General features: G+C 40.0%; 1 protein-coding gene across 1 annotated transcript; it reads left to right on the top strand.

Annotated features, from left to right (window-relative positions):
* Positions 1 to 3,959: 3,959 nt before the first annotated feature.
* On the top strand, positions 3,960 to 18,879 carry Cdk5alpha (Cdk5 activator-like protein). The gene is made up of 2 exons (XM_028323698.1): positions 3,960 to 4,649; positions 15,967 to 18,879. Exons 1-2 carry the CDS (start codon positions 3,984 to 3,986, stop codon positions 16,345 to 16,347), a joined length of 1,047 nt encoding a protein of 348 aa, XP_028179499.1. The 5' UTR covers positions 3,960 to 3,983; the 3' UTR covers positions 16,348 to 18,879.
* Positions 18,880 to 22,475: the final 3,596 nt, after the last annotated feature.

The following is a 22,475-nucleotide window of genomic DNA, read 5'->3' as shown; positions in this document are numbered from 1 at the left end:
CAACTTCCTTCTCATATCCTGGGGGTTGTTAACACTGAGCTGTTGTCAGACTAAGGCCTATTATAACAAACATCAAAAATCTGTCAAACCCCATACAAAAAATACATGGTGCAACTCAACCTTCATGAACTGCTGTAGGCGTCTGACAAGGCTCTATCGGACATGGCAAGAGTCCTCCAAATCACGGATTGCCATATCTTTTGAACGAAGTGATGTCACTCAAGTGTTTTACGTGGAATTCGAACCCCGGACCTTCGAGAGACTCGTATAAACACGAATTTGGAAAGATTTGATTGTTTGTTTGTATTGATAGGTAGGCTACGAAAGTCTGGAACTGGAAAAAGGACAGATTTGAAAAAAAAACTTTATTTTTATTTATTTTATTTTGTTCGAAACATACAGTAAAACAATAAAGACAAATTACCATTTCACCATTTATTTCTGATGATCATAGGTAGTACGAAGTTCACGGGGCCAGCTAGTGCTAATATGTTTAGAATATACTCGTACGTACACATACCGTCTGCATTCAGCCTGAGGTAAGGCGAGTACCTAGTCATTTCTATCCGTTTCTCTCACTCTCTCTGTCACAGTAACGTGAAAAGAGACGGACACAAATCGAGATTGTGTTGCGAAGTAGACCCCCATGTCGCATTTAGCGGTGGGTAAGCAAATAGCCATCTATTTGCTAGGGCTTAGCTAGGGTTACCAGATACAAGTTATTAAATACCTGAATAAATTCCACTGGAGTCGGGCACAGGGGAGGAAAGGGGATTGGGGTATAATATTTCCAGAAAAAATATTCTTAGTTTATAATTTACAAGTTTGTAAGTCCCAAGTAACCAGACAATATAGTAGATAGTTTACCCTTTTTCCACACCACATACACAAAACTTACAGTACTCAATCGAAATGGCACGTTGAAGGTGGTCTTCATCACCAGAGTGCGATCTCTTCCAGACAACACAAGATAAGACAAGGCCGTAGTCCTCTTAGAGCTCCTGCCCAAGAGTAGGTTTACCTACATTAGCAGAAAAACGTTGCCTTCTTGATAAATAGCTGAAACTCCTGACAAATTAGGAATTTTCCTTATATCTGGTAACCCTTAGCTTAGCGGATGCGGGGGCGGCCGTAGGGCTTCGCTAAACACATTACGCGGCCTCGCTGGAACGTGATCACTTTGATTTCAATGTCAATTATGGAAACTGCGGAGCAGACAGACTCATTCTTGAGTCGATGCTTAAGGTCGTCGCCACAGATCACAAAAACTAAAGGGGGACAAGGGGACGGGGGCGGTGTCGCAGCAATATGCCCTAAAACAGAACACATTGCTCGTGACAGCAATGATGACAGTGCGACGTCATAATGTAAACAGTTTACATTCCTTTCGTAGTACCAAAGATACCGCAGTGGATAATCAGCACATAATATTTTGATTATTTTGTGTGTGTGAATTTCTAATGCGACACTGAGTTTCGAACTCAGTGCATTAGTTGGCATCTCTCTATATCTCTATGGTCATCGCACATTTATCAACCCGGACAGGGATCGTCGGTAGGTACTTTTCTTGTTTCGTGCCGTCCGAAACAACGACTGTACACAGCAATGTTGCTATGATTGTTATAGTACTAAGTACCGTCTAGTTTCCCTGTACGACGACCCCATCTTTTTCCCCTATAGGGTGATCCAGACACCCTTCGTTACGCTCGCGACCAGTCTCGCTAGGGTGAGGGTACAGATGAAAAGGTGACCTTTATTCCCAAGGGCATAAGGCGTGTAACAATGCAGAGTAGTTGGTTGGATTACCTATTCGGTACAGATGCCTTTAGTACCCCTAATTAAAACGTTGCTCCGCAAATGCATTTGAATATCGGTAATTGTGTATTTGCATGGCATGTGGCATTACGAAAAAGGGTACCTACTAAGATAATGACTTAACTACGTGCGCTATCACCAAAATAAGACTAATATTTTTTTGCTAACCTGCCCTATTACAAATAGGGATGTTTCTTGGGTAAGAAAGCAAGAGTTTTAATTAGTCCGTCAGTTAGCTTATCAAAAACTACTCGACACGTATTTTTCACTTTTTAAAACTAATGAAAATGTAAAGAGATAAAGCGTGCCAAAGTTCTAAATAAAAGGCCCGTGACGTCAGTGAGTGCGTAAAAGTGCAGCACTTTTTGACGTTGCGCGGAACTTCAACGCACTATAACTTTGTAATTATTTGTTTGATTGACAATTCAAAATATACGTGTCCAATCTTTTTTTATATTAAAATTGAAGGACTAAAAAATTTTTTTTTGGAAACTAGCCTATTATAAGCAATACAAAATCGAATCGGGGCACATAGCTCGTAGAGCTGATGGCTGCTGGGGCAGGAAAGTTCTTGAGCCGGAAGACATAGCGTGGGTAGGCCTCCCACTAGGTGGACCGACGATCTGGTGAAGGTCGCGGAGGCGCAGGACCGGTCTTTGTGGAAATCCTTGGGGGAGGCCTTTGTCCAGCAGTGGACGTCTTTCGGCTGAACCGAACGAACGAACGTACAAAATCGAAACGGCACAATTTCTTTAGACGGTCTTATCAATATTTTATGTGCTATACCAAAAACTTTCGTCTCCATTATAGTCGCTACAGTCACCTTCATACTCCATATGACCTGCAATCTAGCTTTTTAGCTTTCGATCTTGTCTCTTTTTTATTTCATTAGAGTGGTCAACAAAGCGCATGTCAGGGCAAAAATACTGACCTATTAACATAATAGCTAGGGGTGGACGTCTCAAGAACCTTTATTTGTCCACCGCCACTCGACGAGGCACTCTATAAATTTTGCAGCTGTACTATACATTTTTACCTCAGTTCCGTCCCTTGCATCTTGGAACGATTGTAAATGTCGCTCTCCTTTTCACGTTGTTGAGCATTTTCTTCGCTGGCAGACGAGCAGTTTTAACCTCTATTACTTAGGTAGAAGGAGTAAAATTGAAATGATTGCTGGCAGATAAGTGGAGATGCTTTCAGACCCACTAATTAGAACGTTATGCATTCTCTAGTATCTTCAAAGTATGCTTAAGTGTTACTTGTATGAAGAAAAGAGAAAATTGCTGCCCATATTCTAACCTTTAGTACAGTACTATGAAACATTATCTGAAAGGGTTTGTATTGTATCCTTTGTACCTATATGAATTCTAAAAGGGTCGTGTACGTAACATGTTATTTGTCAACAGGGATTAATAGGTGTGACGAAACAGGTGTTCCATTCCGGCAAAGTGGTTCGGGAAATTGGACATGTTGGAATTATCCCTGGAGGCGTGGGACGCAGGTTCGAGTCCCCGGAACAAATAGGGAAATGAAAACCGAGTTTTTTACTCGAGTAAGTAGGTCACCCATATGCTCACTACTGTCAATACAATCATTTCAATCTGACGTCATGAGAAGGGAAGTGTTGCTGTAGTACTAAATTAAAAGCGATGGGTAGAAGCTTTCAAGCTTCCCCACGCGGAAGCTTTTTAGTGCCGACGTTTTTTAATGAAAATTGTATTCAGGTCAGGTCGACGTTGGAATCAACCTACATTTGCAGCGGGAATTTACGGGAAAAATTGTCGACTGCGCGTTAATCGAAGGTGACTCGATTCAATACGATTAAAGTCCGAGAGAGCGGCCGCAGGCAGGCCGCATAACGCCATTATTACATAAGCGCTCGGAGAACCGCACACGGCAGGCTGGTGGTCCAGCAAGACGAGAGAGTTATCGCGGATCGATTAAGGCAACGTCTCGAGCTTAATTGAAATTAATAAGCCGATCCACGATTTACCGCTCCGGTCGGGGTTTGTTTACAGGGCGGGCGGGGCTCGGTCAGCTGCTGCGCGCGCCGCGGTCGATAGCGCGGGCGGGCGCTTGCGTGCGCGTATCGAGCCCACTCGGGCCGTCGCCGCTAGCGGCCGCGCACGTCATGCATGGGACTTAGCGGCTGCACGCGCGCGGGCCTCATGGGCACCGTGCTGAGCTTCAGCCCGCGCGAGCGGCGCCCGCCCGCCGCCGCGCCGCCGCCCGACCGCGCCGCGCTCGCCTACTCCTACGAGCGGCTCAACAACGCCAAGAACCGCGAGAACCGCGACCTGCCGCGCGACGAGCGCCGCGCCACCCTCGACGACGCCGCCAAGATCATCTCCGAGAAGACGGCGCTCGAGAAGAACCTGAAGAAGCACTCGCTGTTCATAAACGCGCTCTCGTGGAAGAGGTTCTCGACGGCGAACAACAACAAAAAGAAGTTAGAATGCAAGAGCAAGAGCGTGGCGACGTTCCGGGCGCCGCTGACGGACAACGCGCCGCTGGACCGGAACAAGAACGTGAGCGCGCAGGGAGCGGTGTACGCGCGGCCGACGCCGGTGCCCGCGCCGCTGCCGCCGCCGGACGCGCTGCGGGCCAACGCGCTCAACAACAACGTGTGCTACTCGGAGAAGCTCCCGACGAGCGTGGTGGGGCCGGCGGTGGCGCCGCGCAAGACCGTCATCCAGGCGTCCACGTCTGAGCTGCTGAAGTGCCTGGGCATGTTCCTGCACGCGCGGTGCCACCGGCTGCGCGACTTCCAGGCGGGCGACGCGGTCATGTGGCTGCGGACGGTGGACCGCTCGCTGCTGCTGCAGGGCTGGCAGGTAAACAACCGCGCGCCGCTGGCGACATCTGTTGACGGCCGTACAAAGCCCCCGATTTTTAGCTAACATCTGCAGTGTGCATTATTAAGACTCCCGAGACACGCCTGCAGTGGCCCTGAGCTGTTTCCTTGTTTTGTTTTGTATTAGTTTTGTCTGCCAGTCAGCTCATGCCGCAGTCGAATTAAGCCAATAAACGCCGTCCTTGTCGGTCACTATTAATGGCGTTGATGCTGTAATCAGTTTACAGCAAGCTGGGAGGTACTCTGACGCCATGACTGACTCATTCAGTAACGGTAACGTTTACCGAAATGTTCATTGACCTTATGTAAAAGTCAAAGGTATTGATTGTCCCTTTCGGGGGCGTTTGACAATGAAATTGGTATCAATAGAAAAAAAATTACAAAGTAGGATCTAGTCAGCAAGGTTACTTTCAATGGCATCAATCCTACATACCTAGCAGTCAATAACAATTATACTTTTCTAACAAAACAAATTATGCGCAGAAGGTTGTAAATTCATATCATTGCGATCAAATAGGGCTTCTTCACATAACAAACATTGTATTGATCTGCAGTTTTACGATTCTTTTGCGTGTTCCGCAGTAGCTCAGTTGAAATGAGTCAAGTTTGCGCCAGTCTGAACCGATAGGGACTGTAATTAAGTTTTATTCTAAGGTACAGTCACGGAATGAAAAGGTTCGTCAGTTTTCAAATTGATTCCTTCAACGAATCGCGAGCACATATTACCTTTTGAAACTATGTTACAGAATAATCTCGAGTTAGAGAAAATAATCTTTAACTGTTCGTAAGTAAAGTTCAAAATTATTCAGATCAAAGTTGTTTGACAATTTAACTTGTCAAGAATATTATTACGATTGATAAACTAAAATCTTCTTGTTGGTTCAACCTGCCATTATTATTTCTTTTAAATAAAAAAAAAACTAATGTCATCATTGCATTGCACTGATGGGATAGAAAAATAAACAAGCAAAACCTTATTCGTTAGCAAACGTCATATTTATTGAAATGTTAGCAGCACTGTTTCTTGTACTGTTATGTTGGCAGGTTTTACTCTTACAGTACCTAGTGCAAGCGAAAACCGACACTAAGGTGACGAACCTTTTCATTCCGCGACTGTAAATTAGACATGTTATGGAAATTTACACTCTATAGCTACGTGAATTGCATTGTGGTGCAGAAAATGTCGCTTGTCATTTGCTGTGAGGCAGAGCTAGTTAAACATTGTCGCAAAATATCCCCCTGTAGGCAATATCGCTTATGATCACTGGGAATTACGATGGGCAACGTAACTTTGGCGCAGCTTGTTGTGCCAGCTCCTCTCATTGAGTTAACTCAAAATTGTGTTACAGTACAACCATGGAACAGCAAACAAGGTTCCTTTGTTTGTATTGTAAATACAGTTTCATTTGTTTGTTAGTAGAGATATCTCTGATCCTATGATGCTCTCTACTTTTTATGCCTTCCTTTTGAATTTTACTAGTCTTGCGTTGTAATGTAACACACTTTGAAAAAGTGAGTGAGCCATATCTCCCGGCAGCGCAGTGAATGATTTAGCGCAATAAAGTGGCGTAGCGCAATGTATCTCCACTGGGTAACCTTGCAGCATCACGTACGATGTGAGTTTGGCAGTAGCCAATAGTTAAGGATTTAGATTTATTTACTAAATCCTTAACTCTCAGCCTGTATTCAAATGGAAGACTATCTTAGGAAAATTGATTTAATTCTCTTAAAAGTTTGAATAGGATTTCAGTCAAACACAAGTGCCTACATACGTTACAGATTAAGAATGTCTTATGTGTTTACGAACAAAGCAGATTAAGTACTTAGGAAGTCTCTATGCGTAGTTCTCTGACTGATTACATACTCTATTGTGGCCTAATACAAAGAGGACCTCATTTATCACAGCCTGGAAATGAAACCTACCTTTAGTTTTATGTTTTTTCTTTTGAAAACATGACGTACTCGTACTCGTACTCGTAGTTTGTCAACCAAAACTACATCATGTTTTCAAAACCTAAAACTAAGTTAGGTTTTTTTTAGGTAATCAATGTAGTTAAATGGATATTTCTCTAAAATTAAATATAAAAAATACGTAAATGTAACGTTCGCAACCTACCCTTAAATAAAGAATACCAAAATCCTTAAAGGATCGCCAGTCCATAGAATTTAACCTGACCAAGTTATTTTTAATCAATTTAACCAAGTATGAGTCTTACCTGGGCATCAAACTTAATCAACCACGTCTAAAGTTCACCCTTGACATCCCCTGTGTTAAAAATAGAAGCGCCAGTTTAAACATCCTCGTTTATTTTACTGTTATTTATAACTCTCTCATTCTCCGGTTTTCCCAAATTCTCCGCATTATTCATAACGTAAAATATTTGCGCAAACATTTTTACCCCTCTACATACGTAGGCGGAGATTATTAAACATTACATTTTCAAAGTAGGTAGGTATATACATATATTGCTTCTGCAGCCCGCTCAAGAAAAAGAGTAATCTCTCATCCCAGACTTGGCATTTTCATCGGCACATAAACATTTCATTCAAATAGCTGAGCGAAGCGTACGTCAGAAGGAAAATCGATAGTCTGAAGACATGAATCGGGGTTTTGTTTAGAAAGAGACGGCAGATTTGGGGGAGGTCCACCCTCACGCGTGCCGCGGTTTCGGTAGCGTTTCGCAATACCAAGTTGCCGTTCCGAAAGGATGCTTTTCTCTGTAATGCGGATTGAAATTCGTGAGAAATGTCATGAATTATTCGAAATTTATTTCTGAGAAGCCTCTGAGTAATCCTAGGGTAGTTCTAAGAAAAGATTATGAATCATACATAATAAAATCGAATGACCTTGGTCTTATAATTTAACGTGTTTTATGAAAGCTCATGATTTTCTTGTTTCAATGCAAGCATGCATGTACACCATACGTAACTTCGATTATAATATTGCAATATAATGTTGAATTAGTCATATTACTTACTTCTCTATTCATATTAGTAGATCAAGTTAGGTTTATATTTATTGAGTTTTTTAATATTAAACTTACAAGGATACACGAAAAATAGTTACCACGTTGGGCGCCACCTTCTTAATTTCACAAAATATAATCTAAAATTCTATCAAAAATTATTCCGACTATCATATAATGTTACATGATATTACATGCTTCACGCATAACCTACTTTAATAGGTATATTGTCTTTGGAAATATTTTGTGCCCACAAAACTTGTGAAAAGGGTGAGATTGGACCCGATGACCGATCCTTCGTTAATCCCGTCCGATCTGTTCCCTTTGATCCCGGGCTTTGGTCGGCTTAGCATTTATCCACTTTTTATACTGTAGACTATTCTCTAGGGCTATTGGTTGAAAAAGTAGATAGATAACCGTTTATTTGCAATAACTTGTGTGTTTGCAGTCATCTTTTGTGGTCCAGGTCCAGTGACAAGGCCACGTTAATATAAAAGGATAGATTCTCACATGTTCCTGTCTTGCTTGAACTTTGCCGTGTTATTGACACAAATCTAGAGGCGTTCTTCTTTTTTTTTTAGTCTTGAGAATACTACTCTCGGTTTCATCAGCTCCACTGCAAGCTCGTTTACGTGGTTTAGAATACGGTCTCTGTGTTTAGGCATAGCTTTTACTAGCTCCTCCTTTACTGTGGAAATTCCTAAGTCATGGTGTAACCTCTCATTGGGTCATTGGTATGTATCAGGGCGAGCCAGTTATAATTTTCAGTAGCTTCGACTGAAATCTTTGCAATATCTCTGGGTTGGAAGTCGCTGCAGTGCCCCACAGCTGGATACCAGAGGTCCAAGTCGGCTTCATAATGCACTTATGTACATATGAAAAGTTTGTTTTCTAGAGATAACTTATTGCTGAATGTCCATGAAGGAGACAGATTGCAATATTTTATAAAAAAATGCAATAACTTGACATACCTATTACTGGTATAAGGAAAATTTTACTTAGTATCATAATGTTATGATAGGAGTCCTACATTTTGACTAATCCTATTAAATTAGATTATACGAAACGTGATTTTTCTGTCAACTTGTTTATTATAAGTCTACTATGGCTTTACTTAATTTGACGAATATTAAAACACATTATTTACAATACACACTTATGAATCTGACACCTAAAGTTTAATTAAGTGGCAATTTGAGCAGTTAGTATAGGTGCTATAAACTTGTAATGCATCCGGGAGGGAATGGTAGTGAATGCTTTGTCCGGAATCCCACAGTTCCTTCCCACTTAAAGCGAATGACGTAGCACCGAGTCTTTTTAGTGGGTAAACCTTGTTCTGACTTGGTGAGCCCCACATAACCTTTTTTTTATCCCAGGAAAATGGCCTATCCATACACCGCCGGGGGACGTTAGGTTATGTGGGGCTCGAACCCTCTAAGAACCTGGGGTGATCCCTCTGCCGCATAGTGGTCGGCGCCTTGGGTACTATAGAAACGACAAAGGCGCCTTCCGCGGACGTCCCTATACGGCGGGACCCAAGTGACCCAACACGCAGAGTAGGTTATGTGTGGCTCACCAAGGCATTTTTCTTCGAAAAAAAGTATTATGCAACAAAAATCTGATCTCTTGATGACAAACATAAACATGTTGTATAGTTTTATTACAGAAGCTAGTCTTGGTCATAGTTTAATAATGTTTGATGCTGTATAAGTCGATGAAAACTTTAACTTTAACTTTATTTCTTTATTTTACTCACACAAAAAATCGAACAGAATTACATAGCAAATGTATAAGATACGTTTGATGTTCATTCTTGTGTGAGTCTGATGCCTATGCTAGGTATTCCTGTATTACAGGTCATCAGGCTCCCACCACCTCAGGTCACTAATAAGCATTAATTTTACACTTTAATATTAACTTACTCGTATCAGAATTACAAGAAAAACAAGAAATATATGTGTGTGTGTGTGTGTGTNAAATTTCAGGTGGTGAGGAGAGTCTTTTGTTATTTTCCATTTTATATTGTGTCTTACAGAGGTTTTTTAGCAAGTGTATTTCATTATTTAGTTTAGTAATATTCTTCTTTAAGTTATTGTTTTCCAGTATCGTACTTTCCAGCTCTGTTTCCGTAGAGATAAGGTTGAGTTTTAATTGGTTAATTTCTTCACGTAGTTCATATTCGGTGCTTGTGTCATTTATGAAAGTATTTTCTGTGCTTTTCGAAGCTGGCGACTGCTTAGTATTTAACTACTAGTATCATAGTATAGAGATGGGTTTCTTTATAGAAAACCTGGGCTTTTCTAATTTTAATGTTAAGTAGTAGAGTACCACATTACAAAACAAATTTAATGGTCACCCAGGTAACCTTAATAGTCAAAATCATATCAAAATATTTAAATTGAAGATTGAAAAATTGGATATTACATTGACACCCAAAGTAGTCAAGAAGTTCGTGACACGTCTTTGTTATAATTAGATTAAGGTTGTGTGTCTGCTATTTGTCGCTAAAGCCTGATTTCCACCAAAGCGGAGCGGAGAAGATAAGTGTGTTGAATATGCAATCAGATTTCATTATTTCCATTTCTCGTCTCCGCTTTGCACAGCTCCGCATAGGACTGCATAGCGCCGCCGCTGCTGTCAAATTCTATAGAAAAACTAGCGGCCGCCCGCGACTTCGTACGCGTGGATCCCGTTTTACCCCCTTATGGTTGGAGTTTCGTAAAATCCTTTCTTAGCGGATGCCTACGTCATAACATCTACCTGCATACCAAATTTCAGCCCGATCCGTCCAGTGGTTTTGGCTGTGCGTTGATAGATCACTATGTCAGTCAGTCAGTCCGTCACCTTTGAGTTATATCTATTTGGATTTGACGACCCGACATTTCTCCGCTCTCTCCGTCTTAGTGGAAACCAGGTCTGACTGTAAAATATTTGAAGACGAAAAATTTCCATTAAACACAACAGAACAAATATCATTTTTCCGAATGCGTGGGTAGATGGAGGTTTTCCACTTTATATTGAAGAGACTTATTGATAGAATTGCTTCAAACGATCCCCACAGTTTGTCCAATGATAAGTAATTAAGGCTATCATCCCTTGTGGGGGGTAATATAAGTAATTGATGCGCCTTGATAGAGTTAAGTGGTGTTTGGACTAAAGATATATTTATTAGTATTTGATCTCATAAGTAAGGCTAGTAACTCATGGCGCGATTGTCGCCCGCGCCCGCGGCGATTGCGGGCTCGCAGCTTCTGTAGAATGCAGATACTTATGTAAAAACTAATGCACAACTCACGACGCAGTTTTCACCCGCAGCGTGCGCGGTTGTATGCGGGTCCCGCGGCACCGGCGGGCGACTAGTAGAATCGCGACAACTAGTAGATCAGTGACTTGATTGGCGTGAAAATCGTGCCGTGAGTTCTTAGCCTAACCGCGCAAACAAACGCTCCCGTGAGTTTTAAAATAAAACCACAACTCCACAATCGCAGCGGGCGCGGGTGAAAATCGCGCCGTGAGTTCTTAGCCTAAGGAAAGTACGTAGAAACTGGCAAATATCGATATCATTATGTAATTTAATAGCTGGTGAACGCCAGACCTACGTAATTTATAAACGCTGAAAGTTTGTCAGCATATGCTCCCAATAGGTACCTATACCTACTTAGGTTAGAATGTTGGTGCATCATGAAGTTTGGGTCATCGGGGCTTTTGCAGCAACCCTCAAAAGGTTGTCTGGCAAGGAGTTTCTTCTTTCGGTGCTTAGTTTTGTATGGCACAAGAATTAATTTAGGTACCTACTAGCTGACCCAGCGAACTTCGTACCGTTTGAACTTCTCCTGGACTAACACAAATTCAAGACAAAAATCAGCTTAATGGATAAGTTTCCAATTTTTTCCTTTTAATAAAATTTAAAAATATGAGTAAAATAAAACTAATAATAATTGTGAAAGAATCTCTACAAATACATACAAAAGTTACAGCACGGTAATATTACCGTGGTTACAGGGCCCTAAATAATAATAATAATAAATCTTTATTTTACTCACACAAAAAAAATCGTACAGAATTACATAGTAAATGTATAAGATACGTTTGATGTTCATTCTTGTGTGAGTCTGATGCCTATGCNGTGTGTGTGTGTGTGTGTGTGTGTGTGTGTGTGCGCGCGTGAATGTGAGTGCTTCTTTAGAGAATGTTAAGTAAATAATATATTAACCTATACTACCATAATAATAATAATTTCCTATTTGTTTTGGTATTTATGTAAACACTGTTATTAGCTTTTCGGTTTCATCATAGCTCAAGTCCATGAGCCACTCTGGAACTTTCTTTTTACACTCACGATGCAGAAGAGGGTAGATGGTGAGGGTAGAATTAGCATTGTTGTAGAGTCGGTTTCCCAGAAAACAAAAGAATCTGTGGGCAAATTTTGTTTGGAATTGGACGGTGGAGCATACAGTACCTACCCTTCCTGCGTTTGTCAGCGTTAAGAAGCGGGTTATATGGGAAGAGGGCGTGTTTGCGAAGTATGACAGCAAGTACAAACAGTTGATGCTGTTTTGATAGTTCCTTTCGCGGTAGAGTCATACTTTGATTAAAGTTGCGTAGTGGGTGCTATCATTTATTCTGGTTGTCCCTGGGTCGAGTCCGTAGAGACGCAGACCGTTGGTGAACTTTGTTATTTACTAAAAGGACTAAAACCACAGAATAATAATAAGTACTCTAAAACTGAACAAACAACTACTAACTGGTAACTAGGGTGAAACATTTATTCACAGTTCATTAGTCTAAATTATAAAGAATCTGTAAATATTCAAAGCGAAAGAACACCAAAAATAATTTTAACTCGTAGGTAAGATTTCATGCTGCTAACCTACTACTATTTACTATCATTAACTTATTTGCTGCATATGCAAATAGTGCATCAGTTGTAAGTTGTACATTGTTGGCATCTGGACAAGTTCACATATCGATTGACTTGACGGGTCAGATGTGAACCACCACTAGTTTTCTAGGCTTATGGGTCAAGGTGTCTATTTTTATCAGTCTATTCTCGTTTTACACTATGACTGATTTATAAAGTTCACTATTGTGTGTGGAATCATTTGAAACTACAGAGAAATGGTTGCTAAACCTTTTATGTCTCTTGTCATCCGCTTTCCACTGGATCCTTAACTTCGGTCTCCTTCTATGTTCTTCTAATTAGTAGCGTTGCGGATTCAATGACAGTTTAACTTTCCCCCGGGACAAACTTGACCTTCACTGGTTGGGGGTGAAGCTGTAGATCCTGGCTACACAGGAGTTACAGTTCACCCACTATATTTCGTCTATCATGATGAGCTTTTTATGATAACAATTATTCTAATTCCATTTCTAAAATAAAATAGGCTTCCTTCTAATATCATTAGCGATCTGCCAGTAAAAGTCCCGTTGAAATTGGTACAGCCGTGGTGGAAATTAGGCTGATAAAACAGACAGAAACAGACTTCAAAATGTTTTTTTACATTGTAATTTATCTCGGAAACAAGCATCATATTTTTATTGGCACATTTTATTAATCTTAGAGACAACGAGGAAGCTCGTGGCCTGTATCTCACCTGATGGTAAATGACGATCAGGCCGAAGGTGGAAGCGAGCTTCACCAGGAATCCTCAACCACGGAGGAACTGGCTATCTTACTTTTAACTGACGGAACACAACAATGCTGTTAACATTGTTGTTGTTATTTTTATGTAAGACGCACGTAGGTAATCAAAAAGAAAATAAAATGTTTTTCACTACACAACACAGATAATGGTATACAAGTGGTTTATGACCTTTGTTTCTATTTCAACAACTTTCAAAGTATCATGTACAGTAATTTTCCTTCTAGTACGAGTAGACAGGAGGTACAGTCAGCGTCAAATAGATCCCAGTGACACCCAAAGTACTTAGCCAGTAAGTTCGCAACACATCTTTGTTACAATTGGAATAAGGTTGTGTTTTTGGCCACTTTGGGCATCACGAACTATTTGACGCTGACTGTACAAGCTCGTGTTACAGACCCTATTCTCGCCCACCCGTTTTCAGGCGATAAATGCCAAACGTCAAACTAAAACAGGAATGTTATTAAACAACTTCGGTTTTGAACATTGCTCACGAAGTTCAACCGAAAATAACTTTTTTTCTATTATGATTAAGGGTTCATTTCACGTAAACTTCGAAGGACCCAAGTTTATTTGATGACGCACTTCTTCGCACGTTGTTTGTAAGTGCTAAATAAAAGAGTAGCCTATTTATAACGCGTATTGGGCAACCGTGAAATGTCAAGTTGTTTCATAAATTATAGCTGACCCGGCGAACTTTGTTCCGCCTTAATGGCAATAAATAAGCAGACTTATTTTTTAATTTCGAACGGGATAAAAAGTATCCTATGTCCTTCTCCTGGCTCTAAACTACCTCCCTGACAATTTTCAGCTAAATCGGTTCAGCCGTTCTTGAGTTATAAGTGGAGTAACTAACACGACTTCCTTTTATATATATAGATAAGATATATAGATTAATAAGCGATTCAATGAAATGGATTCTTATTAACTCGGATTATGTAATGTTGTACTTATAAGTATGTATTAATTAATTAAATTCAGGATGCTAAGAGTAGGCACAAGAAAATGTAGAAATCATGTGGTTGACTTTATCTTATTACCTACATTCTACTGCTTTCAAATACAAGTTGTTTTAATATGTAGAGTTTATGAAGAAAATTCACGTAAATCCAGAGTAGCTTCTCTATACATAGACTGGCAAACTGTGTGTGTCACGTATTTAAACAGTAATCTGGTTTTGATTTATCTTTTAACTAAAATGTTAAAAAAAAGTTATCGTAGCAAAAAATAAATTTCAATTCATACTACGAGAACCTCGTAGAAGCGTCGTAGTCGTCGTAGCATACTCTGTAGTGTAAAAAAATCTTATTGATCTTATTTGAACTAACGATCTAGAATGTTCACAGTCTGGGAAAAGTTGTCGTCGTAATAGAAATACGTCATTTTGTTTTATAGTACTACGAGAACCGTCGTAGTCGCCGTAGGATATTCTGTAGTACCTATAAAATTCTTACAGATTTAAGCTTACTGGAATGTTTACAGTTTGGGAAAATCTTTCATAGCAAACAAATACATTACTCAATTCATACTACGAGAAACTAGGCTACCTAATGATACCTCGTAGAAGCATCGTAGTAGCCGTAGCATATTCTGTGGTATAAAAATCTTATTGATCTTATTTGATTTAGCTCACTAAAATGTTCACAGTCTGGGAAATGCTGTCATAGCAAACGAATACATTTCAATTCATACTACGAGAACCCTACGATATCTCGTAGACGTCGTAGTCGCCGTAGTATATTCTGTAGTACAAAAATCTTATTGATCTTATTTGACCTTAGTTTAACTGAAATCTTCACATCACAGTTTGGGAAAAGCTGTCATAGCAAATTAATAAATACATTATTCAATTTATACTACGAGAACTAGGCTAAGATCTTCGTAGAAGTGCCGTAGTTACCGTAGCATATTTTGTAGTATAAAAATCTTACTGATCATAAATAAAATTGATCTAGCTTACTGTACCTCTAGTACGAAAAACTTTCGAGTTCGTTTCGTTGCGTATTCAAAGTGTCATCGAAAAATTTTGTATGAAAAATTAAACAGCGCCCCCTATATTATAGCCGCCCTAGGGGGCGCTGTTTAATTTTTCATACAAAATTTTTCGATGACACTTTGAATACGCAACGAAACGAACTCGAAAGTTTTTCCTACTAGAGGTACTGAATGTTCACAGTCTGGGAAAAGTTGTCATCGCACAAAAATACATTTCTATTTATACTACGAGAACCTAGGCTACGATACCTCGTAGCAGCGTCGTAGTCGCCGTAGCATATTCTGTAGTATAAATATCTTGATCTCATTTGATCTTAGTTCACATCACAGTCTGGGAAAAGCTGTCATAGCAAACAAATACAACTCATTAATACTACGAGAACTAGGCTACGATACCTCGTAGGAGCGTCGTAGCCACCGTAGCATATTCTGTAGTATAAAAATCTGTTCTATTCTGAACTTAATCTACAGTACTCTTCAGTAGCTGATACTACGAAGCATTTATTCTTTATATCGGTTCGCAGAGTAAATTAGGATATCTTGTCTAGAGTAAAAAAAAATTGGTACCTTCAGCGAATATTTTTACATTTCGTAGCAAATCGTAGCCACTAATTTACTACGCAAATATTGCATTTATATTTTGTAAATTGATGCAATTTGCACCGAGTCTGACCGATATATTCTCTCATTCCAGGACGTGGCGTTCATCAACCCGGCGAACGTGGTGTTCGTATACATGCTGGTCCGCGAGCTGGTGGACGGCGAACGCATAGCGCGGCCCCAAGACCTGCAGGCGGTAGTGCTCACCTGCCTCTACCTCTCCTACTCATACATGGGCAACGAGATATCCTACCCCCTCAAGCCCTTCCTCGTCGAAGACTCCAAAGACAAGTTCTGGGACCGCTGTCTGCTCATCGTCGACCGCCTCTCCTTCAACATGCTCCGAATCAACTCCGAACCAGGATTCTTCACAGAAGTGTTCACTGAATTGAAAGCGTGCGGGGTCATTGACAGCCCGCCGCCTGCGCCCGCGCACCCCGCCCCCGCGCCTCCCCTCGCCCTCTCCGCCGCCTGACACACGGAGGTCGCCGTCCTCCGGTTAGCCCTCACCGACCGCCCCAGCCGGGTCTGATGTCGGCTTATCATGACTGCAGTACTTGATCAATCGTCAATGTTCTAAAGCCTGGTCCGTAAGCACGTAGAATTTTGTCCAATGACCCCAAGCTACCCATCCTTATCGCTCGCGCGTAATTATGTTGATGTCGCGCTCGCACACTCACTGCGGGCGCCCGTCGCACAGTCGCGACAGCAATATAATTAGGCGCGAGCGATAAGGATGGGTAGCTTGGGGTCATTGGACAAAATTCTACGTGCTCACGGACCAGAGCCTAGTGGTCGTCTAACCTCAACGAATGTGGGACAGCAATAAGTAGGTGTACAGCTGTTTTTGGAGGGGTTCCAAAAATTTGGGTAGAGGTTAAATTGGATTTCCTTTTTAGTGTTAGATGATTACAGAATTCCATCCTTAAGCGTTCCGAAATTTATTACTACTTATCATCAGAGCTATTTTAGATTTAAAACCTATCATCCGAGTTAGTAAAAATACTAGAGCGCTGTTCAAAAACGGATGCTTATGGATGCGAGTTTCGAAATTAGTCATTTATCATTAAATTAATCTATCAATTCCTATTTACTTCTGCCAGCTTGATACCTATTACGCTGGTGCCTACTTTAGAGACGAATAAATTAGAAATTAAACCAATTTGCTCAATGACCATCAATTAATTAACGATCACTAACTTGATGATTGACCAAGAACTGTGTAGTCAGAAGGAGATGCAAAATACATTTGCAGAGACGACGCTGTACCAAAAGGGGGACGGTCCAGCGATCCAGATGCAGATTGCATTCCGTTCAATATTAGATAGGACGTGATAAGACGAGGAATTCCATTAGTAGTTCAGTTGATATTTGATATTCAGCCCTAAAATACGTTTCATAGTGATACGAGAAAGTCTAGTTTGAGAACTTTTGGAAATTGTCGAGTAGGACGTCATTCGCAACCTCTCGCCGATGGGTGGTGGTGTAAAGGTGGCCTAAAAGCGCCACATTATAGTTATCTTATAAGATAATCGTGATTGTTTAAATGAATTGGTAAATTAATGTGAAGGAAGTGGTTAGAGCCGCAGGCAAATCATGTTTTCCACTCTAAATGAGGTGAAGTTGAAGCAAATGCACTTAAAATGTATTTTATAAGTTGACATTTGTTTTAGGCTGTAAAGTAGGGAAACGATGGGGGCCCGTTCCCATAGCAGTCCAGTAAGCAGTTTGGGTCCCGAAAATCTTATAGATTTCACATGTCGTCATTTGCTTGATTTTCAGGTGATACTGAGATAGTTTTTCACGAATTCAGATGAAATTAAGGTGAACATAGTTACTCTTGTGTTATTTCGGCATTGTTGCCACCGGCAACAGCGTAATCAATTAAATATTTTTGGGAACATTCAATTGAGTAATGAAGTTAAGAGTTATTATGAAAAGACGATTTTCAGTTGTCCATTTGAATTGTGATGGCGTCTGCTAATATGAATGAGTGCGGCATGTAAAAAATATGAAGGATCTTATTCGTAAACAATAACTGAATTTCAGCCTTTGACGTCCGTGAAACATTTCCATGTGTGAATTTTACAGGACCCTGCAATATCCTGTAAAATCACTACTGAATTACCTGTACTGCTGTGGGAACGTAGCGGGTGTTAGGTATGTTTAGGAAATGGTTACTTGATGTGGCGCCTATAGAGCCAAGATGGCGGAGTGCATCTTACGCCGCGGTACACCCGAGGTATCGCGTGGTTAGTTCACGTTGCACTTTTGTGTCTGTCATGTTGTAGGTTGTCAGGTTTCTTTCGTGCTGTGACGACGGATCTTAGTCCAATAGACAGCGGTTAGTTAGTAATTAAGAGTTTCGTAATGTAGTGAAATGATCGTATTGCCATATAGTTAGATGATTAGCAAAATGTCTGGCAGGCGGGAGGGTGCAATAAGAAAGGGATATCTTAAATATATTTAATCCGGTGAGCCCTTCGATGGAAGTGTACGTAATATGGCCGGCTGTAAGTCCGGGATTGTTCGACGCAGTATAATAATAACAAATAGGACAAATTTTGCGAATGAATAAGCGTTTTGTACAGTAATATGGGATAAATATTACATTTTAAGTCTATAGCATAGTTTAGAGAAATGGATTGGTCGGCGCTCGGGCAGGATGGTTTCAAAGCCCCATAGTTTGTTTTGGCGTTTGAAAAAGCCGTAGGCACATTTATTTAGTTAACAAATGGTGTCTTCTTTTAACGCGTTTTCTCAACTTATGGATTCAACTGCGACATGCGCAAGTGGCGTAGGTATTAATTATTCAGAGCTACTTAGGTACTCTTAATGGGAATTTCGTTAATCCCTTAAAGTCACGCGTGCGCCTTCTGTCTAGTCAATTCCTGTAGATAATATGTAATTACCTACTCGAATCTTTAGGCTCTACTAAGCAGAAATACTTGAAAGTGAAACTAACAACTAGTTTCACTATAAGAGTAGGGTATAAGACAAAGGTAATCTCATTAACAAAAGGAACAATATTATTTGGTACCTCATTCTAACAATATCTTTGACTCTACCCGTATGTTTCACTTCCAGTTGTTCTTTTTTAAAGATGTTAATATTTTCAGGAAATTTTTGTCTAGTTTGGCTTTGAAAAGTGATTATCGGCTTGAAACCGAGTGCCATAGCGATGTGAACTGTTAGTCAAGTGTATAGCTCGCGCTAATAGACTGGATTTTGGTGTAAGATGTGTTAATAACTGACTGAAACAGGCAAAACTGTTTCACATTATTTCACTTAGCTATCAAATTACTATAGGGCTATAACTTTCGGTGTCATATGACAACAGCACGTCCTGCTACACATTGGCATTTTACGTCGTTGTATTAAGGCTTATTTTGCAATAAAAATGTATAGTCTGATGTGCTGTTGACTCTACATGTTGACATTTGCTCTGTAAAATTATCCACCGAGGTCTATTGGTGCGGACTATTAGTATTTATTGATATAAAAGGAATCTCACTATAAGTTCCAGTCATTTACGGTTAGGTAATGTAGTTGTCTGTGATGTTTATAACTTATTATTAGTTTTCGTTTGTGATACACACTATTTTGTTATTTATTTTTCTCAGTGATTGTTGTAAGTAAGTCGTAATTAAGGTGGTAATGGTAAGGCGATAAATTCAAATCTAAAGTTTGTTTCAATTTAGATAAAACCATTTTGATGCCGTCTGTTTGTAACTTATAGAAACATCTAAATTGTGCATTTGGATTTTCGACCACTGGCAGATCGCTTATTGCAAGTTTGTTCAATAAATTGTTGCTTTTACATATTTTTTTGGTCTTGCTACGGTTAGTTTTGACTTTGTTATTATTTTTTATACAATTAAGTTTGTATTTAACTTATTTTTAACAGGCTTACATTCCAATACTGAATTACCATAAAATTAAGTCCGATCCTAAAGATCTCTGATATTTAGTGTATTTGATATTGAGTGTGAATGTGCATTACGATGGTACTCAGGTACTACTTCTAACATTATTCATGTAACTCACGTTTGTTAATTAATCTATTGTAAATATACCCAATTATTAAAAAAAAACTTTCGTATATACAATTTGTAGTTTTATTTCAAATCAAACCGTTTCAGCAACTTGCCAAATTAAGTGCATGCTTATAAATTAAGTATTAGGTACTTACAACATTTTCACAAGACAATGTAAAATCGAAATTAAGACTGGATTGACTCAGTAATCCTAAATATTAGTTACTTATTTGGTATTATGTAGGTAGGCTACATAGGTATGTACCTACTTAGATATAGTACGAATACTTTTGTAAGTTCCCTAACAAACATTTCCTGCCCTGCAAATGACGCAGCTACGCATTAAATGTACTTACCTAATAATTTCCGGGTTCGATTCCTGGGGATATTCCCGGTTGGTCGGCTTGCATCCAACGCCTCCTGCTACCTTTGAGCTCGTTGTTTTCGTTCGACCTTGTGGGTGGGTGGACAACCCATACTGCGTTTTACAGTACGTGGCCTCCTCTCAGTCATTACGTTTAGCAAAAAAGTGTACCTATTTTAGTTTTCGTTTATCGTCTAATCGCATCGTTAAAAAAACGTTACGCGTTAAATCGTTACCTTATTTATTAACAATTTCTGAACGATATTTTCGCGCCATCTTTGTTGTTTGACATTGACAGCCAACCAATGACAGCTGTAATCCCACCAAAAACATTCTGTAAAAAACTAGCCAAGTCTCGATGGAGCTGCTTGTTTATCTCTAAAAAGTAATGAAATCTAGACAAAGTCGTGCCAAGTCTATGGTTCCTTACTGCGATTTCTTTATTATTATAGTTAATGTTGTGTGACTTGGCCGTTGAAGGGTACAAAACGAGGTGCTCCATGACACCATTGCACCAATCTGTCACCAGAACCGCTACCCATTGACGATGGAAAATAAATTACCATATGGAAAACGTTGAGCGTATTTCAATAATACTTAACCTATGATTATCTTAATAAAGATTGTTCAACGGCCAAGTCACACAAAATTAACTATAATAATAAAGAAATCGCAGTAAGGAACCATAGACTTGGCACGACTTTGTCTAGATTTCATTACTTTTTAGAGATAAACAAGCAGCTCCATCGAGACTTGGCTAGTTTTTTACAGAATGTTTTTGGTGGGATTTCACTTCTTTTTGTAGAAAGTGGCGTAATCAATTAACGTCGTCGTCCTTTAATAAGTATTATCGACATTTTTTTACGATATTAAACACAAATAAACTTACCTTTAAAATGGACAACGAATAAGAATCGTTTTAATAACTTAACCTTAGCTACCCTCACGATAATAAACGAAATTGACATTCATCTTAATCGACGGGGGGGTCTAGAAAGGAAAAAAAATCTGGACACCGCGGTGCAGAAAATCGACACTCAAAGTGCTAGCGCCATCTACCGGTGAGCGGTACAGGCGAACACCACGGTGCCAGTGTGGCGCTAGTAGTATTGAATGAATGTGGTGTTACTCCAAATCTTCGATTTTCCTAGTTTTTATAGTTTTCCCTTTATGTGGCCATTAAACCCTAACTCTGTACCAAATTTCAGCTCTCTGAGTTTATGGGAAGTACTAGTTCTATTTTGATGATCATCAGTGAGTGAGTGAGTGTCATAAATGCAAAACTTTACTTTCGCTTAACTTCGGAACTAAATGACCTACAGACCTGAAATTTTGGATTTTAAGTATGTGATTATAGCTTACTAGATGACGAAAATTTCTGCGTTCTGGTCTTATCCAGAGGTTCTCAAATAGGGGCCTGAAAATGCGGCGAAATGGTTCCAGTCCTATATTAGGCTTTCAACTAGCTCTTATAGTAATTACATAGTTGACAGTTACTAATCCCTTCTACTATTGTTATTGTTTTTGTAAAAACTTAAAAATCGCAAGCAACTCATGATTTTTTCATTCAAAATTAGAAAATAGAAAATAATAATTTACTTCTATTTATCGATAATAGGAAACCGTATTAGAACACGAGCCCTGCACTATGTTACGACCGGCACATGCGGCCGTACTGTGTATTTTCACGCGTCAGTGGATATCGGAAGAAATAAAATACATTGCGCAGTAGTTACGCATGACATAAAGTGGTTGCTAACTAAATCGTCAATGTACAACGTGTTTGAATTTTCATCACCACTAATTTCGATATCGCAGTAAATGTCACGGCACTGAATTCGTTCGTAAAAATGTTTAGTTTTTTTTATTTATAAGCAAAATACCAATGGATATGCAATACTTACATGTGGTAAATGACTTCATTGTTCCTGTAGTTCTTCGTTTCACTTATGTTATTGCACGTTACGACGCATTATCCAACAATATCGGCGAACATTTCCTCAGTACGACTGAATCGCGACTAACCTGGCGTCGCGGGCGATGTTCGTTTCTGGGCATATCTCGGAGACACGCGCCACGCCCCCGTTTCACATCTATTCCCTTCTATGATCTGAGGTTCCAGTAAAGGATGGTACGGCAGTGTTTGCTTCGCGCTCGACTTGGCGGGGGCACTGCCGTGCCCCGTGCCCCCAGATTTGAGGT

The sequence above is a fragment of the Ostrinia furnacalis genome, unplaced genomic scaffold, assembly GCF_004193835.3.
Source record: "Ostrinia furnacalis isolate ACB-3 unplaced genomic scaffold, ASM419383v2 OfSCF0677, whole genome shotgun sequence".
Lineage (NCBI taxonomy): Eukaryota > Metazoa > Arthropoda > Insecta > Lepidoptera > Crambidae > Ostrinia > Ostrinia furnacalis.
The sequence above is the reverse complement of the archived record's forward strand: the minus strand, read 5'-3'. Positions and strand labels throughout refer to the sequence as shown.

Bases quoted from the DNA above. Each gene is read 5' to 3' on its own strand.
- Cdk5alpha (XM_028323698.1), top strand. From the start codon at position 3,984: ATGGGCACCGTGCTGAGCTTCAGCCCGCGCGAGCGGCGCCCGCCCGCC. The intron at 4,650-15,966 runs GTAAACAACCGC...CTCTCATTCCAG, and splicing joins TGCTGCTGCAGGGCTGGCAG to GACGTGGCGTTCATCAACCC.